At 34.7% G+C, this 16,034-nt stretch overlaps 1 protein-coding gene across 1 annotated transcript in view; it reads right to left on the reverse strand.

Moving 5' to 3' along the window:
* Positions 1-15,592, reverse strand: part of LOC141398348 (uncharacterized) — a 152,626-nt gene extending 137,034 nt beyond the window's left edge. The window contains exon 1 of the mRNA XM_073975637.1: positions 15,356-15,592. Within this exon, the coding sequence (XP_073831738.1) occupies positions 15,356-15,361 (6 nt within the window). The 5' untranslated portion in view covers positions 15,362-15,592. The remainder of the gene's footprint in view (positions 1-15,355) is intronic.
* Between the last annotated feature and the right edge of the window lie 442 nt (positions 15,593-16,034).

The raw sequence follows: 16,034 nt of genomic DNA on the forward strand, positions 1-16,034 counted from the left end.
TGTGGGTAGGCCCGACACATTCAGGCAGATCAGGAAGGATATCCATGCTCTAGAGGGAGAGGTCCAACGATACAGGAGAGAACCCCTAGATCATGCTTGTTGATCTAGGGGTTCTCAAGCAGGTTTGAATAGCATTCACACGGACGCAGTTGCCAAGGCCTTAAGCAATTATAGTGTGAATAAAGTACTCGGAGTACATCCCCCATCTATCGCTGCTACGACAAACCAGAGTAGTTTTCGCTCAACTACGCTCGGGATATTGCAGTCGCCTAAATTCTTATTGGGCGGAAATCGACCGTGCCGTGCAAGACATCTGCCCAGTATGCGGCATGGGCCCGCAGGACACAGAACACCTTTTCAACTGCCCCGCCAAACCTACCCATCTAACACAAGTGGATCTGTGGTTACATCCCATCGAAGCAGCCATTTATCTGGAACTGGAGATAGACCCAGAGCCAGATTGAACAGAGGAACGAACCTACAAACATAATAAAAAACACTGTTAAACCAACAACAACAACGTTACATCGTTGCAAAGGTGATATTATCTCATCAGCAGGTTTTGCTTTTGATATACCCTTGTATAAGCGGAGATATTGGCTTTGAAATAAAACGTTGACTTTTTCTCCAAATAATTTTTTGTCCATTACGACCCCTGAATATTATCCGACCATCAACAAAATCAATAGGCTTTTTCCCCTCCGGGACCTTCATCAACACCCAAAATTTGGTGACGATCGGATTAAAAATGCGACCTGTAGCGTGATTATTACCTTTTTACCTCCTGTCTGTGTGTGTGTGTGTGTGTGTGTGAGAGAGAGAGAGAGAGAGGGAGAGAGAGAGAGAGTGTGTGTGTGTGTGTGTGTGTGTGTGTGTGTGTGAGAGAGAGAGAGAGAGAGAGTGTGTGTGTGTGTGAGAGAGTATTTGGAGAGCGAGGGTTAAATTTAACTGCACAGTGGGTCAAAACAACAAAAAATTACAAGAAATATGATAGGCTAAGCCACCTATATGAACGGATGAGGGGGAGAGAGCCCGAGAATTTGAGAGAGACCCACATTTTTTCGATAATATAATCAAGAATACATACATACATATGTAAGCGTTTAAATATAAGCGAGGCAAAATATGAAACAATGTTGCATATTTTACCTCCTGTATGTGTGAAGCAAAATATGAAACAATGTTGCATATTTTACCTCCTGTATGTGTGAAGCAAAATATGAAACAATGTTGCATATTTTACCTCCTGTATGTGTGCTACAGAGAGCGAGACCGAGATTTGAGGAGAGAACCACATTTACCCTGTATATGTGTGGGAGGAAGCCAGACCGAGAAGTTGAGAGAGAACCACATTTGATCGCTAATGTAAACAAAATACATTTCAATAAACATATGTCTGTCCGTAAGCATGCCGAATCATGATCGTAATCAAAGTGGATTTTTCCGTCCGTCCGCCAGTCTCTCTGTGAGAATGTTCATTCATGTTCATAACTTAACATATGTATACTCAATTAATTTCACAATATTGTGAAATTCATGTTTTAGCATACTACAGTTTTCGTATAAAAAGCAAATAATCTTAAATAAGATTCAATGTATACCCAATTAATTTCACAAGTTTGTGAAATTATTGATGATGGTCAGGTTCGTTCGTCTTTTGAATTTCATAACGCTATGAGTTGAGATGAATGTCAGAGTTTCTCATATTGCAACAAAAACCCAAGAGTAAACATTAAGTGGCCATGAAATGATTCGTACAAATTCTCTCCTTTGTTATATTCCATGTTAGCGTACTGGTGATCGATACATTGACCAAAAATTTGATTTTTTGTCACCGAGCATTTAGGCAATTTGTTTACATTTAGACCAGACATGACCAAAAAGAGAACGGAGAAAATGTGAATGTAATCAAAATATTGGCAACTTATAACATTGTGTTAGTAAGTTTGTATTCACGCAAGCTATAAAACAATAACAAATCAAAACATTTGTTCTCTTTTGTACGCTCTTTCTGTGCATTCGGGTCGTGTGCGTGTAAATTGCCGAGAATCATCGACACCGCCGTGCCAAATGTGAACATGCTTGATTTAGACAAATGTAAACAAATCTGCAGTATTCTATGCTACAAGAATATTTCTTTAGCTCTGTTCCAGAACTAAAAAGTTTTTACAATTTTTACCACTTTTACACATTTTGCGTTCCCGTACACAAAATTTATATGAAAATCGTTTACGACTTTTACAACTTTTACGACTTTTACCACTTTATAAAGTACGGGAACAGGCCATTTGTTCGTAGGAATTCTTGCCCTTTGTGGGTATTACACAGTTTGAGTCTGCAATGCATGTGTTTATGTTGACCATCATGTGGAGGGGGATAGGGGGTCAAGTGTGATGTGGAGGGGTATGGTTGAGGGCGGATTTTGATTCTGGAATACAATCAATACTTTGATTCATCCAAATAATTATATATTGATGGGAATTGTTGAGAACGCCATCCAGGAGTAAATTTTTATGGTCACCATTTGTTGATTCATATATATAAGTGGGTTGGAGTTCGATACATTGATCAAAAATTTTGTGTTTTGTCAACGACAATATATGCGATTTGTTTACATTTAATCGAATATAAACAAATCTTTTATTAAACAATACAATAAGAGTATTTCGTTTACATATTTATTCTTTCTATTATTCAATTCTCAATAAAGTGCGTATTTCGATAAAATGAACTCAACATGAGTATAAGACAGTGCAGAAAATTAACTCAGCGAGAATATATGATCCAAGAGAAGGAAAAAAGTGAACATATAACATTTTCGAAATGGTGATTTTCTCTTTCATGGTACAATTGGGATTAGACTCAATTCTAGACTTGGGATTATACTCAATTCATGTCCATTTAGCTTTATTGAAAAACATTCAGTTGTGGAAACTGGTTGGCTTAAGTCCATCCCAAAAAGTGTCAAAAATTGTGTTTTAAATTTAAATTTGTTGCATTAAAATGCCTTCAAGTGCGCAAACACATTTTTATCTATTGAGAATCCGCGAGAGACATCCGGAGTTAAAACAAAATGTTTTAACTCTGATGAAAGATGTAACTAGGAAAGATAACGCGTTAGACATATCTCAGCTCAAAAGTAAGTATTAAAAATAATATATATATATATATATTATTTATGTGATTATTTATTTATTTTTTCTTTTATTTTAGATAGATACCAGGCATTATTTGAAGAGGTTTTTCCAATAAGGCGTAATGCATCAGTCATAGTGTCCTACATGCTTAGCATTAGTAAGCATATAATGTGCTTTAAAGACGATGACTGTGAGGCCTATTTGTTCTTTTATAATGATGATATAAACTAAGCAAAATGTAATCATATTACAAAATGTACTCATTTTTAACTTTTTTTATATATATTTTTACTAACAATGTTTTATTATTATTACTAACTTTTTTCATATAAATATATATATATATATATATTTTTTTTTTTATTCAAATTCACTATATATCTTTCAATAATAAAAATATTTTAAATTGTTTTATTCATCTTTATGAAATTCATTATGTTGTCAATATTTTATTTGGAAGGAAAAATGTATTGAATTTGTTGATATAGTAAATTTTGCATTACTTTTCATCTGATATTATATGTTTTAAGCTAGAGCGTTAACCATGAATGTTGTGTAAGTATTACTCAATATTCAATTTGTTATTATTATGGATTATTGGACCTTTTTCAATGATAAGAAATGTGGTTGGAACATCAAATAGAGGCAAAAGTATGCTTCAGCTTGACCTTGAAATAAAATTTGAAAATATGCTTATGTTGCTTTTCATCACAATATCTAAATGCCACCCCATTTCTCCGCAAATTAATGCACAAATTATGAAAAACATAAATCGCACTCTTCATTAAAATGTTCGATCTATAAATGCACACCTATATTATAATAATTTTATTAGTTAGAAACATACTTTCAAACTGTTACAATATGGATTCTCAATATATACTTCCTGAAATCTTCAAGGAAAGCACATTAAGGGAGTCGAAGGTTATCGAAGCAGACAAATATTTGTTAAGAATAACGGATGAAATCAGGCGGAATTCTATATAACACATGGTTTGAAAACGGACAGAAACAGAATGCAATGGTTTATGTATAATTGTCATCTTCTAATCTAAAATTTTGTCTCTGTGTTTAGAGAAAATGTGACAACACTATACACAGTTACTATTTCGTGCCACAGCTCGCTTTTCGCTTCAACAAATTCTTATTATAGCTCACCCTATCCCTAATTTGGTTCAACAGTTCTCTCTCTTAGAGTTAAACAGATTCATATTATAACTTAAGGGCTCCCTAATCTTATTCAACAGGTTCCTACTCAACCCTCATCACTTACCCCCCAGTTTATGTATTTCGAAACGAAAATGTGTGCGCATGAAAGACACCCAAACTTTAGTTTTTGAAATATTATTTCATTTGCTTTTGCTTCAAAACAAAAAACAAATTTGAAATACACACTCAAATTTGGTAGTTTTTCTTCCGCATTCGTTTTCTTATCGACATACATAAACAGACCCTTAAAATCGAACCTCTTCATACAAGGAACACATTTTGATAGTTCTCAAGCATACCATTTGCTTCAAATTTATGAAAGTTACAAAAATTACAAAGCGTACAGATATGATATTTTCAAGAATATTTATTTCAAGCATATAAATATTAGTGTTCCTCACTCAAATTGAAAATTCGAAGGAAAAGAAACTTAAACAATGCCATCTAGGGATTGTGTTATCGATACCTAAATTATTACGAAGATGTTATAAATGCTGACTTGTGTACATAACTGTACCATATTACTCATTTAAACAAAAAAATGAAATAAAAAACAATGATATTCAGAAGACCATAGATTGCATTTATTATATAAAACCTTATATGTATGTATATATAGTTTTGTCGTCTTGGACAGTCATTTCTTTTGATGTATTCCTTTTATATTTAATATAAACATTAAACCCCTATAAAAGTTTGGTTAGACTCGGAAACTATATTCAGTTTTCAAAATTCCTTTAAAGGAGTGAGACATTTCATCAAGAAAAGTAAGAAACCTAAAAATGGTCAGTAATATCAACGGAGAGCTAGGATTTGAGTTCGAGAATGAAACAGAGTTCGAAAACATTTGTTGCAATATGTTAGACCATTACGAGGCAACACAAAATACACCACAACAAACTGAATTATTTGAAATGGACTATGAGTTCGAGGCTGCTTGCGTAAAAGCTGTAAATGAATTCGAGGCAAAGTATAATGAGTCTCTGCGAGTGGAAACCGATGCTGAAGGAAAGGAGAACGAAACCCGAACAAACCAATCTTTGGAGAATTCAGAAGAAGATTATCCGTATATACCAGAAGCACAAAACGTATGGGCATTGGATGAAAACGATCCATGGTTTATAGTTTAGCCGACGACACTCAAGCTTTTGATATGTATATTAGAGGTGCCTATAGCACCACTCTATGTTTACTTCTGCATTTGTTTCTTCTTGAAAAATGTTGACATATAAATAAATGAATAATATTGTTTGTCTACAAAAATATATCTTTATTCTGGGATAATAAACAATAGAAAGGTGAATACACATTTGTGGGACTGTAAGTTTTAATAATCTACTACTGTTAATCATGCAATTATGACCGTCTATGCAATGTTATAAAATATTAAAGATTGAACAAATGTATATGCTGTTGAGTTGGGTTCGGGTTAGCTTGGCTTCGGGTTAGGTTGGGTTCAGGTTAGGTTGGGTTCAGGTTAGGTTGGGTTCGGGTTACGTTGGGTTCGGGTTACGTTGGGTTCGGGTTAGGTTGGGTTCGGGTTAGGTTGGGTTCGGGTTAGGTTGGGTTCAGGTTAGGTTGGGTTCGGGTTACGTTGGGTTCGGGTTAGGTTGGGTTAGGATGGGGTTCTATATATATTGTATCAATAACTCAAATTTAACAGTAGAACTCTAACTATGGACGAAGAAATGTTAAAACGGCTGGTTCAATCCCGCAATGTTTTGAAAAGAAAATTTCAAAACATTAAAAGGGGAGAACAAGCAAGAACAACCCAATTGGAAAATACCTTCAAACCTATAACAGAAGAGTTAAACAAATTAGTTAAAACAACAAGTGAAAATGCATCCAAATACATGATTCCTAAAACAGAAAATATACCCGAGTATGGGAAATCATCGTTTTCCAGTATCAAGAGATATAAGGAAGATGTTAAAGAAGAAACCACTCCAAGTGGTGATGAGTACGAAGAAGATAATAATCAAGATGACTCAAGTAACGACGAGGGTGGAGAAGAATCTTTTTATTCTGATCATGATGACTATGATTATGAAAACAATCTTCTTCAATTGAAAATCAATAATAATCTGGATACTGTATACGGTCCACATAAAAATGTTAATGGGGAATGGAAATTTGGAGATAAACCTTTAGAAATAAATAATGAAAAAATTATGGTAGGAAACCAGAATTGGGCACTCACACCAGGCTTATTTGAACTCCTCTTTCATCAAAAGCCCAAAAACTACGATGAATCAGAGTTGGAGATATATAAGAAAATTTTACTGGATTCAAATGCACATAAAGTAAACTACAACCATAATGAACGAGTAAAATCAAACAAAGGATATAAATACACTAATATAATAAAGAAGATAGTCGATGGTACTCACACTGGTAAAGGCCTAATGAGAGTAAATCCCGAAAAACCTCAATATGAATATTGGAACGATCCCAATGTTCTTGTTGAACGACTAAAGCTGTTGGTGGAATCAAATCAAAGTGGAAAATATGACCATACAAATGAGATGGTTTCTATAATTGAAGAACTACGAGAGGCAGATATTATATATTAATCAAATTTGTACATTGCGATTACGAAATAAATGCAATCTATCTCCATCGTAATATTGTTGTTTTTATTTATTTTTTAATGCGTATTAGTCATTGAAATATATTTATAATAAGGACTTTGAAACTGTGACAATCATGAGAAATATTTCCCGGACCATCAGTAAGGTAAAATCCAAACCAAATATGAACCCAACCCCACCTGAATCCAACCTAACCTGAACCCAACCCAGCCTGATCCCAACCCAACCTGAACCCAACCCAATCTGAACCCAACCTAACCTGAACACAACCTGAATCCAATGTGAACGAAACCTGAATCTATGAATTCAGGAAGACTGGATAGAGATTTTTTCGAACTTGAGCTACCTTATTTCTTATTCCAAATTGTGATAATATGAAAAATGTAATGTCAAGCAATATAAATATGAAATTCACAATCTTTGGGAATTATTTGGATAGATGGCATGTTTAATCATGACCACGAATAAACATGCTGTTAAACAGAAGATTATTCAATAACTTTGTTAAGCGCAGACATCAAGCATAATCATTTGTCCAGTCTTTTTGGCATGAAACTCTGCGTCAAAGCCCCTTAACCCTATTCACATCAGTGATCCCTTTGTATTTTGATGAAATGGAGTATATTTCTGTCAGCGGTTTATTGGAAATTACAAAAACAAAAAACCATCCTATGTCATGGATAATAGATTCCATCGTGAAGATGAACGCTTACAAACGTTTGAAAATTAGCCATTGGATTTTTAGATATCAATGAATTGGTCCGTTCTGGTATGAGGTGGAAATTGGTTTTTAGGAACATGAAGATAGACCTTACATGAACATCATCGTTGGTCACCTAATTACACATTATTGACGAGGCATACAATAATTGTCGGTATGTTGGAAAGTATTCTTCTTGCTTATGATATTTTTGGAGTAAACAATAATTCCAGCTTCCATAACATCTGATATACCACAACATCTGCTGGATAAATAGACATTAAGAAAACTTTCTATTAAATATCAGATGCAAATTTATGCAAAATTTGCTATATCAACGAATGCAGTACATTGTTTTTATATTGTGGACATATTTTTGATCTTTGTCAAGTGAACCTCTTCTGGTAGAAAATGTTCCATGTGTTGCTAGCCATTTATTGATGAAGTTATATGTAGTTTATTTTTCCTCAATCCTAAATACAACCACTTTTGTTTACATTTGATTAAATGTAACCAAATTGTCTACGTTCTTGTTGACAAAAATCCGATCATCAAGCTTAACTCTAAACGAGAAAATTAATAAAAGTCATTAAAACTGATCAAGCTTAACTCTAAACGAGAAAATTAATAGAAATCATTAAAAATGATCTTCGCTCTAACAGGCAAAATTTAAAATAAAAAATCTAATTATTGGGTCCATGTATCGATCTCCAACCCGCTAACATCGAGTATAGAGAGCATAACAAATGGTGACCATTGATATTTACTCCTGGTTGAAGTCATACAATAACTGAGACTCTCTCATTCCTATTTATTTAAACTCAAATTAAATTAAGTTACGAGTACGAAATTCCCAAGCCTTAAACGCTTTGACTTGGGTTTTTTTTTCTTTGATTATATTGCAAAATGTTGGGGGTTTTTCCCAATTCTCTATCTATTTCATCTCCCTCTTTCACATATACGGGAGGTAAAAATATGCAACATTGTTTCATATTTTGTTCCCACACATACAGGAGGTAAAATATGCAACATTGTTTCATATTTTGCTTCACACATACAAGAGGTAAAATATGCAACATTGTTTCATATTTTGCCTCGCTTATATTTAAACGCTTACATATACATTGACTTTCCCAATTCTCTGTCTATCGCTCCCTCTCTCACATATATAGGAGGCTAAATATGCAACATTGTTTCATATTTTGCTTCCCACACATACTGGAGGTAAAAAATCCAACTTTGTTTCATATTTTGTCTTGCCTATATTTGAACGCTTATATGTATGTGTGTTTTTTGATGACAATAATACCATACTCTCACTCATACATATGATTTCATTTAGACTTACTCTAAATTTGGTTCAGCCTAACATTTTGGATATTATTTTTGTTGTTTTGGCCCACTGTGCAGTGCATTTAAGCTCCGTTAATAATATGTGACGTGTTAAGTTCTGATATAATTATTTAGATGAATCAAAGTATTGAATGTATTCCAGCATCAAGATGCTCCTCAACCATACCCCACCTCACATTTGAATCCCCCTCTCCCACCCTAGTATGGTCAACACTAACGCCACATGCATATTATACTCAAGCTGTGTAATAACAACAAAGGGCAAGATCTCATATGAACAAAGAAATATTCTTTCTCTTCTTCTATTAACGATTTGTTTATATTAAATGTAAACAAATTGCCTAAATGCTCTTTGACAAAAAATCAAATTTTTGGTCGATCACCAGTACGCTAACATGGAGTAAAACAATAGACAGAATTTGTACGAATCATTTCATGGCCACTTAATGTTTACTCTTGGGTTTTTGTTGCAATATGAGAAACTCTGACATTCATCTCAACTCATAGCATTATGAAATTCAAAAGACGAACGAACCTGACCATCATCAATAATTTCACAAACTTGTGAAATTAATTGGGTATACATTGAATCTTATTTAAGATTATTTGCTTTTTATACGAAAACTGTAGTATGCTAAAACATGAATTTCACAATATTGTGAAATTAATTGGGGATACATATGTTAAGTTATGAACATGATTGAACATGCTCACAGAGAGACTGGCGGACGGACAGAAAAATCCACTTTGATTACGATCATGATTCGGCATGCTTACGGACAGACATATATTGAAATGTATTTTGTTTACATTAGCGATCAAATGTGGTTCTCTCTCAATTTCTCGGTCTGGCTCCCTCCCACACATATACAGGATAAATGTGTTTCTCTCCTGAAATCAAGGTCTGGCTCCCTCCCACACATATACAGGAGGTAAAATATGCAACATTGTTTCATATTTTGCTTCACACATACAAGAGGTAAAATATGCAACTTTGTTTCATATTTTGCTTCACACATACAGGAGGTAAAATTTGCAACTTTGTTTCATATTTTGCTTCACACATACAGGAGGTAAAATATACAACATTGTTTCATATTTTGCTTCACACATACAAGAGGTAAAATATGCAACATTGTTTCATATTTTGCTTCACACATACAAGAGGTAAAATATGCAACATTGTTTCATATTTTGCCTCGCTTATATTTAAACGCTTACATATGTATGTATGTATGTATGTATTCTTGATTATATTATCGAAAAAATGTGGGTCTCTCTCAAATTCTCGGGCTCTCTCCCCCTCATCCGTTCATATAGGTGGCTTAGCCTATCATATTTCTTGTAATTTTTTGTTGTTTTGACCCACTGTGCAGTTAAATTTAACCCTCGCTCTCCAAATACTCTCTCACACACACACACACTCTCTCTCTCTCTCCCTCTCTCTCTCTCTCTCTCTCACACACACACACACACACACACACACACACACACACACAGACACACACACAGACAGGAGGTAAAAAGGTATCAAATTACTGGTCTGGAAGCCCCATTACCCCTCTACTAAAGTACAAAAGTTTTGTTTTTACTTTGGGAGTCATATCTTTTTGATAGATTTCGCGTCCACTAGTCATTTTAGTGGGCCATCGTAGAACTTTTGGACCAGCATGCCAGGAAGCATGGACTTGTCCACGGAAATTATAATATGGCTATAAACAGGACCACAGCGAACAGCATCGGTATAGATTTCCAAAGGACTTTCGAACAGACCCTAAACGGCACTTAGACACAAATGGTTGAACTTTTGTGGGGGAGGTACCCTAAGGAAAGGGGCCGAAATGGGTCATTTTAGAAGTTAAACTAAATTTCGATAAAATATTAGGAGATTCAAAATTTGGACCAAATTGGTTGCCCGTTCAAAAGATATCGGGCATGAGTGACATTTTTAAATATTGGGGGGAAGTACCGGAAGTTGTGGACCGGTATGTTTGGACCAAATATGACAAAGCCCAAATTTTGGACCAAATCAGTTGATCAGTTCGAGAGGTAACGTGCTCTCCAGCCGCTGCATAAGACGCAATAGGGGTTTTTGCTGAGGGTATAAAAATATAAAATACTCGTATAAACTATAAAATAAAAAAAAAAATAAAATATCCAATATACAACACGGTGTGCCTTAACCAAATTTAAACGGAAGGTGCTTACACCTGGGAAGTTTTTGCTGATTCTGAAACTACAATGCTCGTAGATGAGAAATATCACGAAACAAAAAATCGGCGGAGGGATTTTCATATAAATCGCGATTTAAGTTCGCACTTTTAGGGTTTCTTTAGGTTTTCACACTTTTGCTTGGAAAAATCGAGTCTAATGTAAATGGGTTTAAAGAAAATGTTGTAGCTGTGAAAATTCTCCACAATATTGACTTTTATGATATTTTCGTCGGTTTTACCGTTTTTGAGATATAGAAGTTCAAATTGAGACAATGCACTGACTATATTGCCTCCTTATAAAACAATATCATGCTCAGTGCGCCTTAACTAACTTTTGATGAAAACCGCTTACACATGGGAAGATTTCGCAGATTCTGAAACAGCAATGTTCATAGATAAGAAAAATAAAAAAAACAGAAAAAATCGCCGGAGGGATTTTTAAATAAATCGCGATCAAAATTCACAATTTTAGGATTTTGTAGGTTTTAACGATTTTGCTTAGAAACCGCAAGTCGTATCGAAGTGAGTCAAAAGAAAATGTTGTAGCTGTGAAAATTCTCTACAAGAATGACCTTTAGGTTTTTTCGTAGGTTTTACCATTTTTGAGATATAGAGGTTCAATTCAAATTTTTATAAGTTTAATTTGGGAAATTGCAGTAATGACATTGTTTTATAAGGAGGCGATACAGTCAGAGCATTGTCTCAATTTGAACTTCTATATCTCAAAAACGGTAAAACATACGAAAATATCAATCTTGTGGAGAATTTTCACAGCTACAACATTTTCTTTAGGCCCATTTACATAGGACTCGCGGTTTCCAAGCAAAATCGTAAAAACCTAAAGAACCCCTAAAAATGTGAACTTAAATCGCGATTTATTTGAAAATCCCTCCGGCGATTTTATACCCTCCACCATATGGAGGGTATATATAAATTTGTCATTCCGTTTGTAACACATCGAAATATTCCTCGGAGACCCTATGTCGATTTGACCATGTCCGTCTGTCCGTCCGTCCGTCCGTCTGTCTGTTGAAATCAAGATACAGCTCGCAATTTTAAAGATAGAGAGTCAAAATTTGGTACAGAAGTTTTTATTACTTGCAGGATGGTTGGTATTGAAAATGGGATATATCGGTCCACGTTTTGATATAGCCCCCATAGAACGGTACCTCCCGATTTTCGGTATTTTTAAGGTTTTAGCTTCACTATCCTACCAAAATGGCTAAAATTTGGTACGTAGTCTTCTTTAGGGGCATGAAACTTTCCCCCAGAATTTTGTCGGTATCGGTCCACACCTCCATATAGCCCCCATAGAACGGTACCCCCCGATTTTCGGAATTTTTGGAGTTTAGCTTCATTATCCTACCAAAATGGCTGAAATTTGGTACGTAGTCTTCTTTAGGGGCATGAAACTTTCCGCCAGAATTTTGTCGGTATCGGTCCACGCCTTCATATAGCCCCCATAGAACGGTACCTCCCGATTTTCGGTATTTTGAAGGTTTTAGCTTCATTATCACACCGAAATGGCTGAAATTTGGTACTTGGTCTACGTTGGGGGTACTCAAACTTCCCCTTTAAATTTGTCGGTATAGGTCCACGCCTTCATATAGCCCCCTTGGAAAGGTACCTCCCGATTTTTCGTATTTTGAAGGTTGTGTATTCAATGTTCCACCAAAATGGCTGAAATTTGGTATTTAATCTTCAATGTGATATAAAACTGTTCGCCAGAAATATGTCTGTACAGGTCCACGCTTTCATATTGCCCCATTTCTGACTAAAATTCGTCGGTATAGGTCCACGTTTCGATATAGCCCCCATAGAACGGTACCTCCAGATTTTCGTAATACTGAAGATTGTGACGTCAATATCCAACCGAAATGGCTGAAATTCGTTATTTCGTCTTCCAAGACTTATAAAATATTCCAGAAGAGTATTATCAGTATAGGTCCACGTCTTCATATATCCCCATAGAAGCGTTCTTCTTGATTTTCGGTATTTTTTAAGTTTTACACATCCCGATTTTCGGTATTTTGAAGGTTTAAGATTCATTATCACACCGAAATGGCTAAAATTTGGTACTTAGTCTACGTTGGTGGTATAAAACTTTCCCCTAGAACTTTGTCGGTATCGGTCCATGCCTTCATAGAACGGTACTTCCCGATTTTCGGTATTTTGAACGTTGTGGAATCAATATTCAACCGAAATTGCTGTAATTTGGTATTTATACTTCGTTGGGGTACTCAAACTTCCCCTTTAAATTTATCGGTATAGGTCCACGCCTTCATATAGCCCCCATGGAAAGGCACCTCCCGATTTTTCGTATTTTGAAGGTTGTCTCTTCAATGTTCCACCAAAATGGCTGAAATTTGGTATTTAGTCTTCAATGTGATATAAAACTGTTCGCCAGTTTTCTATATCCCCATAGAAGTGTACTTCTTGATTTTCGGTATTTTTTATTATTTGTCGGTATAGATCGACGTTTTGAAATAGCCCCCATAGAATGGTGCCTCACATTGTTTTACTGAAATTGCTGAAATTTAGTATTAAGTCTTCTTCATACATGAAAGGAAACTAATTATTCCATTTTACTTCAATACAACTTGTGGTGGTATAACAAGTTCGGCCCGGCCGAACTTAACGCCTTTCTTACTTGTTTTGTTTCTTGATATTTCTCATCTATGAGCATTGTAGTTTCAGAATCTTCAAAAACTTCACAGGTGTAAGCACCTTCTATTTAAAATTAGTTAAGGCGCACCGTGACAACGTAAAATATAAAATATGAAATATAAATTATAAATTATAAAATATAATTTTCCCACTAATAAATTAAAGTTGTTTTAATAAAATATTAAAACAACGACTATGGGATTAAGCCTGACTATTTTGAAAAACAAAATAGAAGTCGTCATCCCAAACAAAAAACGCCAACCCTCATAAAATATAAACTGTAAAATATACAGCAAAATTTGAAGGAAGGGGTTCCATGCGATGACGTGATTTCATGGCATCTTTTGCATTGGTTCTAACGAAGTCGTGAAAGATCCGTTCTTTACATTAGCATTTGCACCAATGCAATAGAAGTCGTGAAAGATCCGATCATTTCATCAGCATTTGAACCCATGCAAAGGAAGTCGTAAAAGATCCGATCTTTACATCAGCATTTGAACCCATTCCATCGACCAATAGAGATGAATTTTGTGTTTTTATTTATACACATTTTTCTAAATATATAAGATTAATTATTTACAATAGGCTTGATGTTGTAGAAGACTCGAAATCACAACCAACGTTGTTAAAACTCTCGTCGTAATGATAATGGCATTGCAAAGGGTTGGTGAAAATGACATGCCAATTTTGGGATCCACGCTCATGTAAAATTCATCGATGAAGATGCTAAATAGATGACATGCCAGATCATTTGCACCCATGATTGAATGGCATCTCTGGCATCGAACATTTTGCTGGGATATAAAATATAAAATATCTTTGAGCTAATATAAATCGGGTGCACTTATTGACATGAGGGAAGTCTCCCATGTCCCGTCTGGGATGTTTGTGGAACAATTATATTATAACAATTATATTATAATTGGATGGATTAGCGACTATTGCGACATATCCGTTGTTTGACCACCTACACCAGATTATTTTACATTATTGTAAAGGAAAACAAATCTACTTTCGTTGTCAGGCTTTTTTTGGAATATCCCTAAAGGGAGATACTCACATGAGACTAAAATGTTGACTATTTCCCCCACAAAAGTTTTTTGCCCGTTCTGACCTCTGAATATGATCTGTGTGTAGCAATACGAATTCGAAGTCTACGTTTTTCGTATTACAAATATAAAAATTCAAATTACAAATGCCAAAAATTCGAATTTGATAGTAGTATAATTCGGTTAAAAATCTATGTAGTTAAAATTATAATTGAAAGAATTAAAAAAAAAACATACAAAGTATTCTCATAATATATTTTTGTATGTTAAATAATAAATATTTGCCAATAAAAAAGATTACGGGTCACGGTGTATCACCGAAATACATACGTCTATTTAAGTACATATTTATTTTGATAACTCCCAATACCATTGATATGACAAATGTTGTTTTTTATAGTGTTTTATATAATACAAGTTCAAATAACATATTTACCCGCATACTGCTGCTGTATATTCTTCCTTCGTTTTATTTATAGTGAATAAATGTTTAAATGTTGCCGATGGCAATCTTCCTTTTGCTGGATGTTGATGATAATGTCGTTTGCTGCAATTATAGTTATTGCTGATGTTGTTGGGCTGCTGCTGCTGTTGTTGACAAAGTTATTTGTTGTTGTGCTATTGACACACAACCACACACTCGTACCCAAACGCTCACCAAATTCCCACTGGTGTAACCAAACTCCACTTCACATGAAATTTTGTATGACGTTGTTGAGCTTTAATGGAAAACAAAATGAAAAGCCCAATTAACCAAACAAATCCAATTAAATTTTATTTAAAGAATAAAAAAACGTGGTAGCAACAACAAAAAACCTACACAGAAAATATAATTATTTGTATTTATTTTTATTATTTGTTTTCACATTTTGTTTGTATCATGATGATGTTCATAAACACATGCACACACACGTGCACATAAAACGTTTACGAGTATTCAAAAATTTTGCATACATACAACTCAAATACAATTATGTCCCACAATCAGGATAACGCACATACATAAGGAACACAGAAAATAATGTGTTCATTTTCAAAACTACTTGCAAACCAACCTACTAACCCATCGTTTGAATGGCATATCGCACGGTGTCACCGTAATGCACCGATGTAGC

This window comes from Musca autumnalis, unplaced genomic scaffold (genome assembly GCF_047663935.1).
Source record: "Musca autumnalis isolate F117 unplaced genomic scaffold, ASM4766393v1 scaffold_3, whole genome shotgun sequence".
Lineage (NCBI taxonomy): Eukaryota > Metazoa > Arthropoda > Insecta > Diptera > Muscidae > Musca > Musca autumnalis.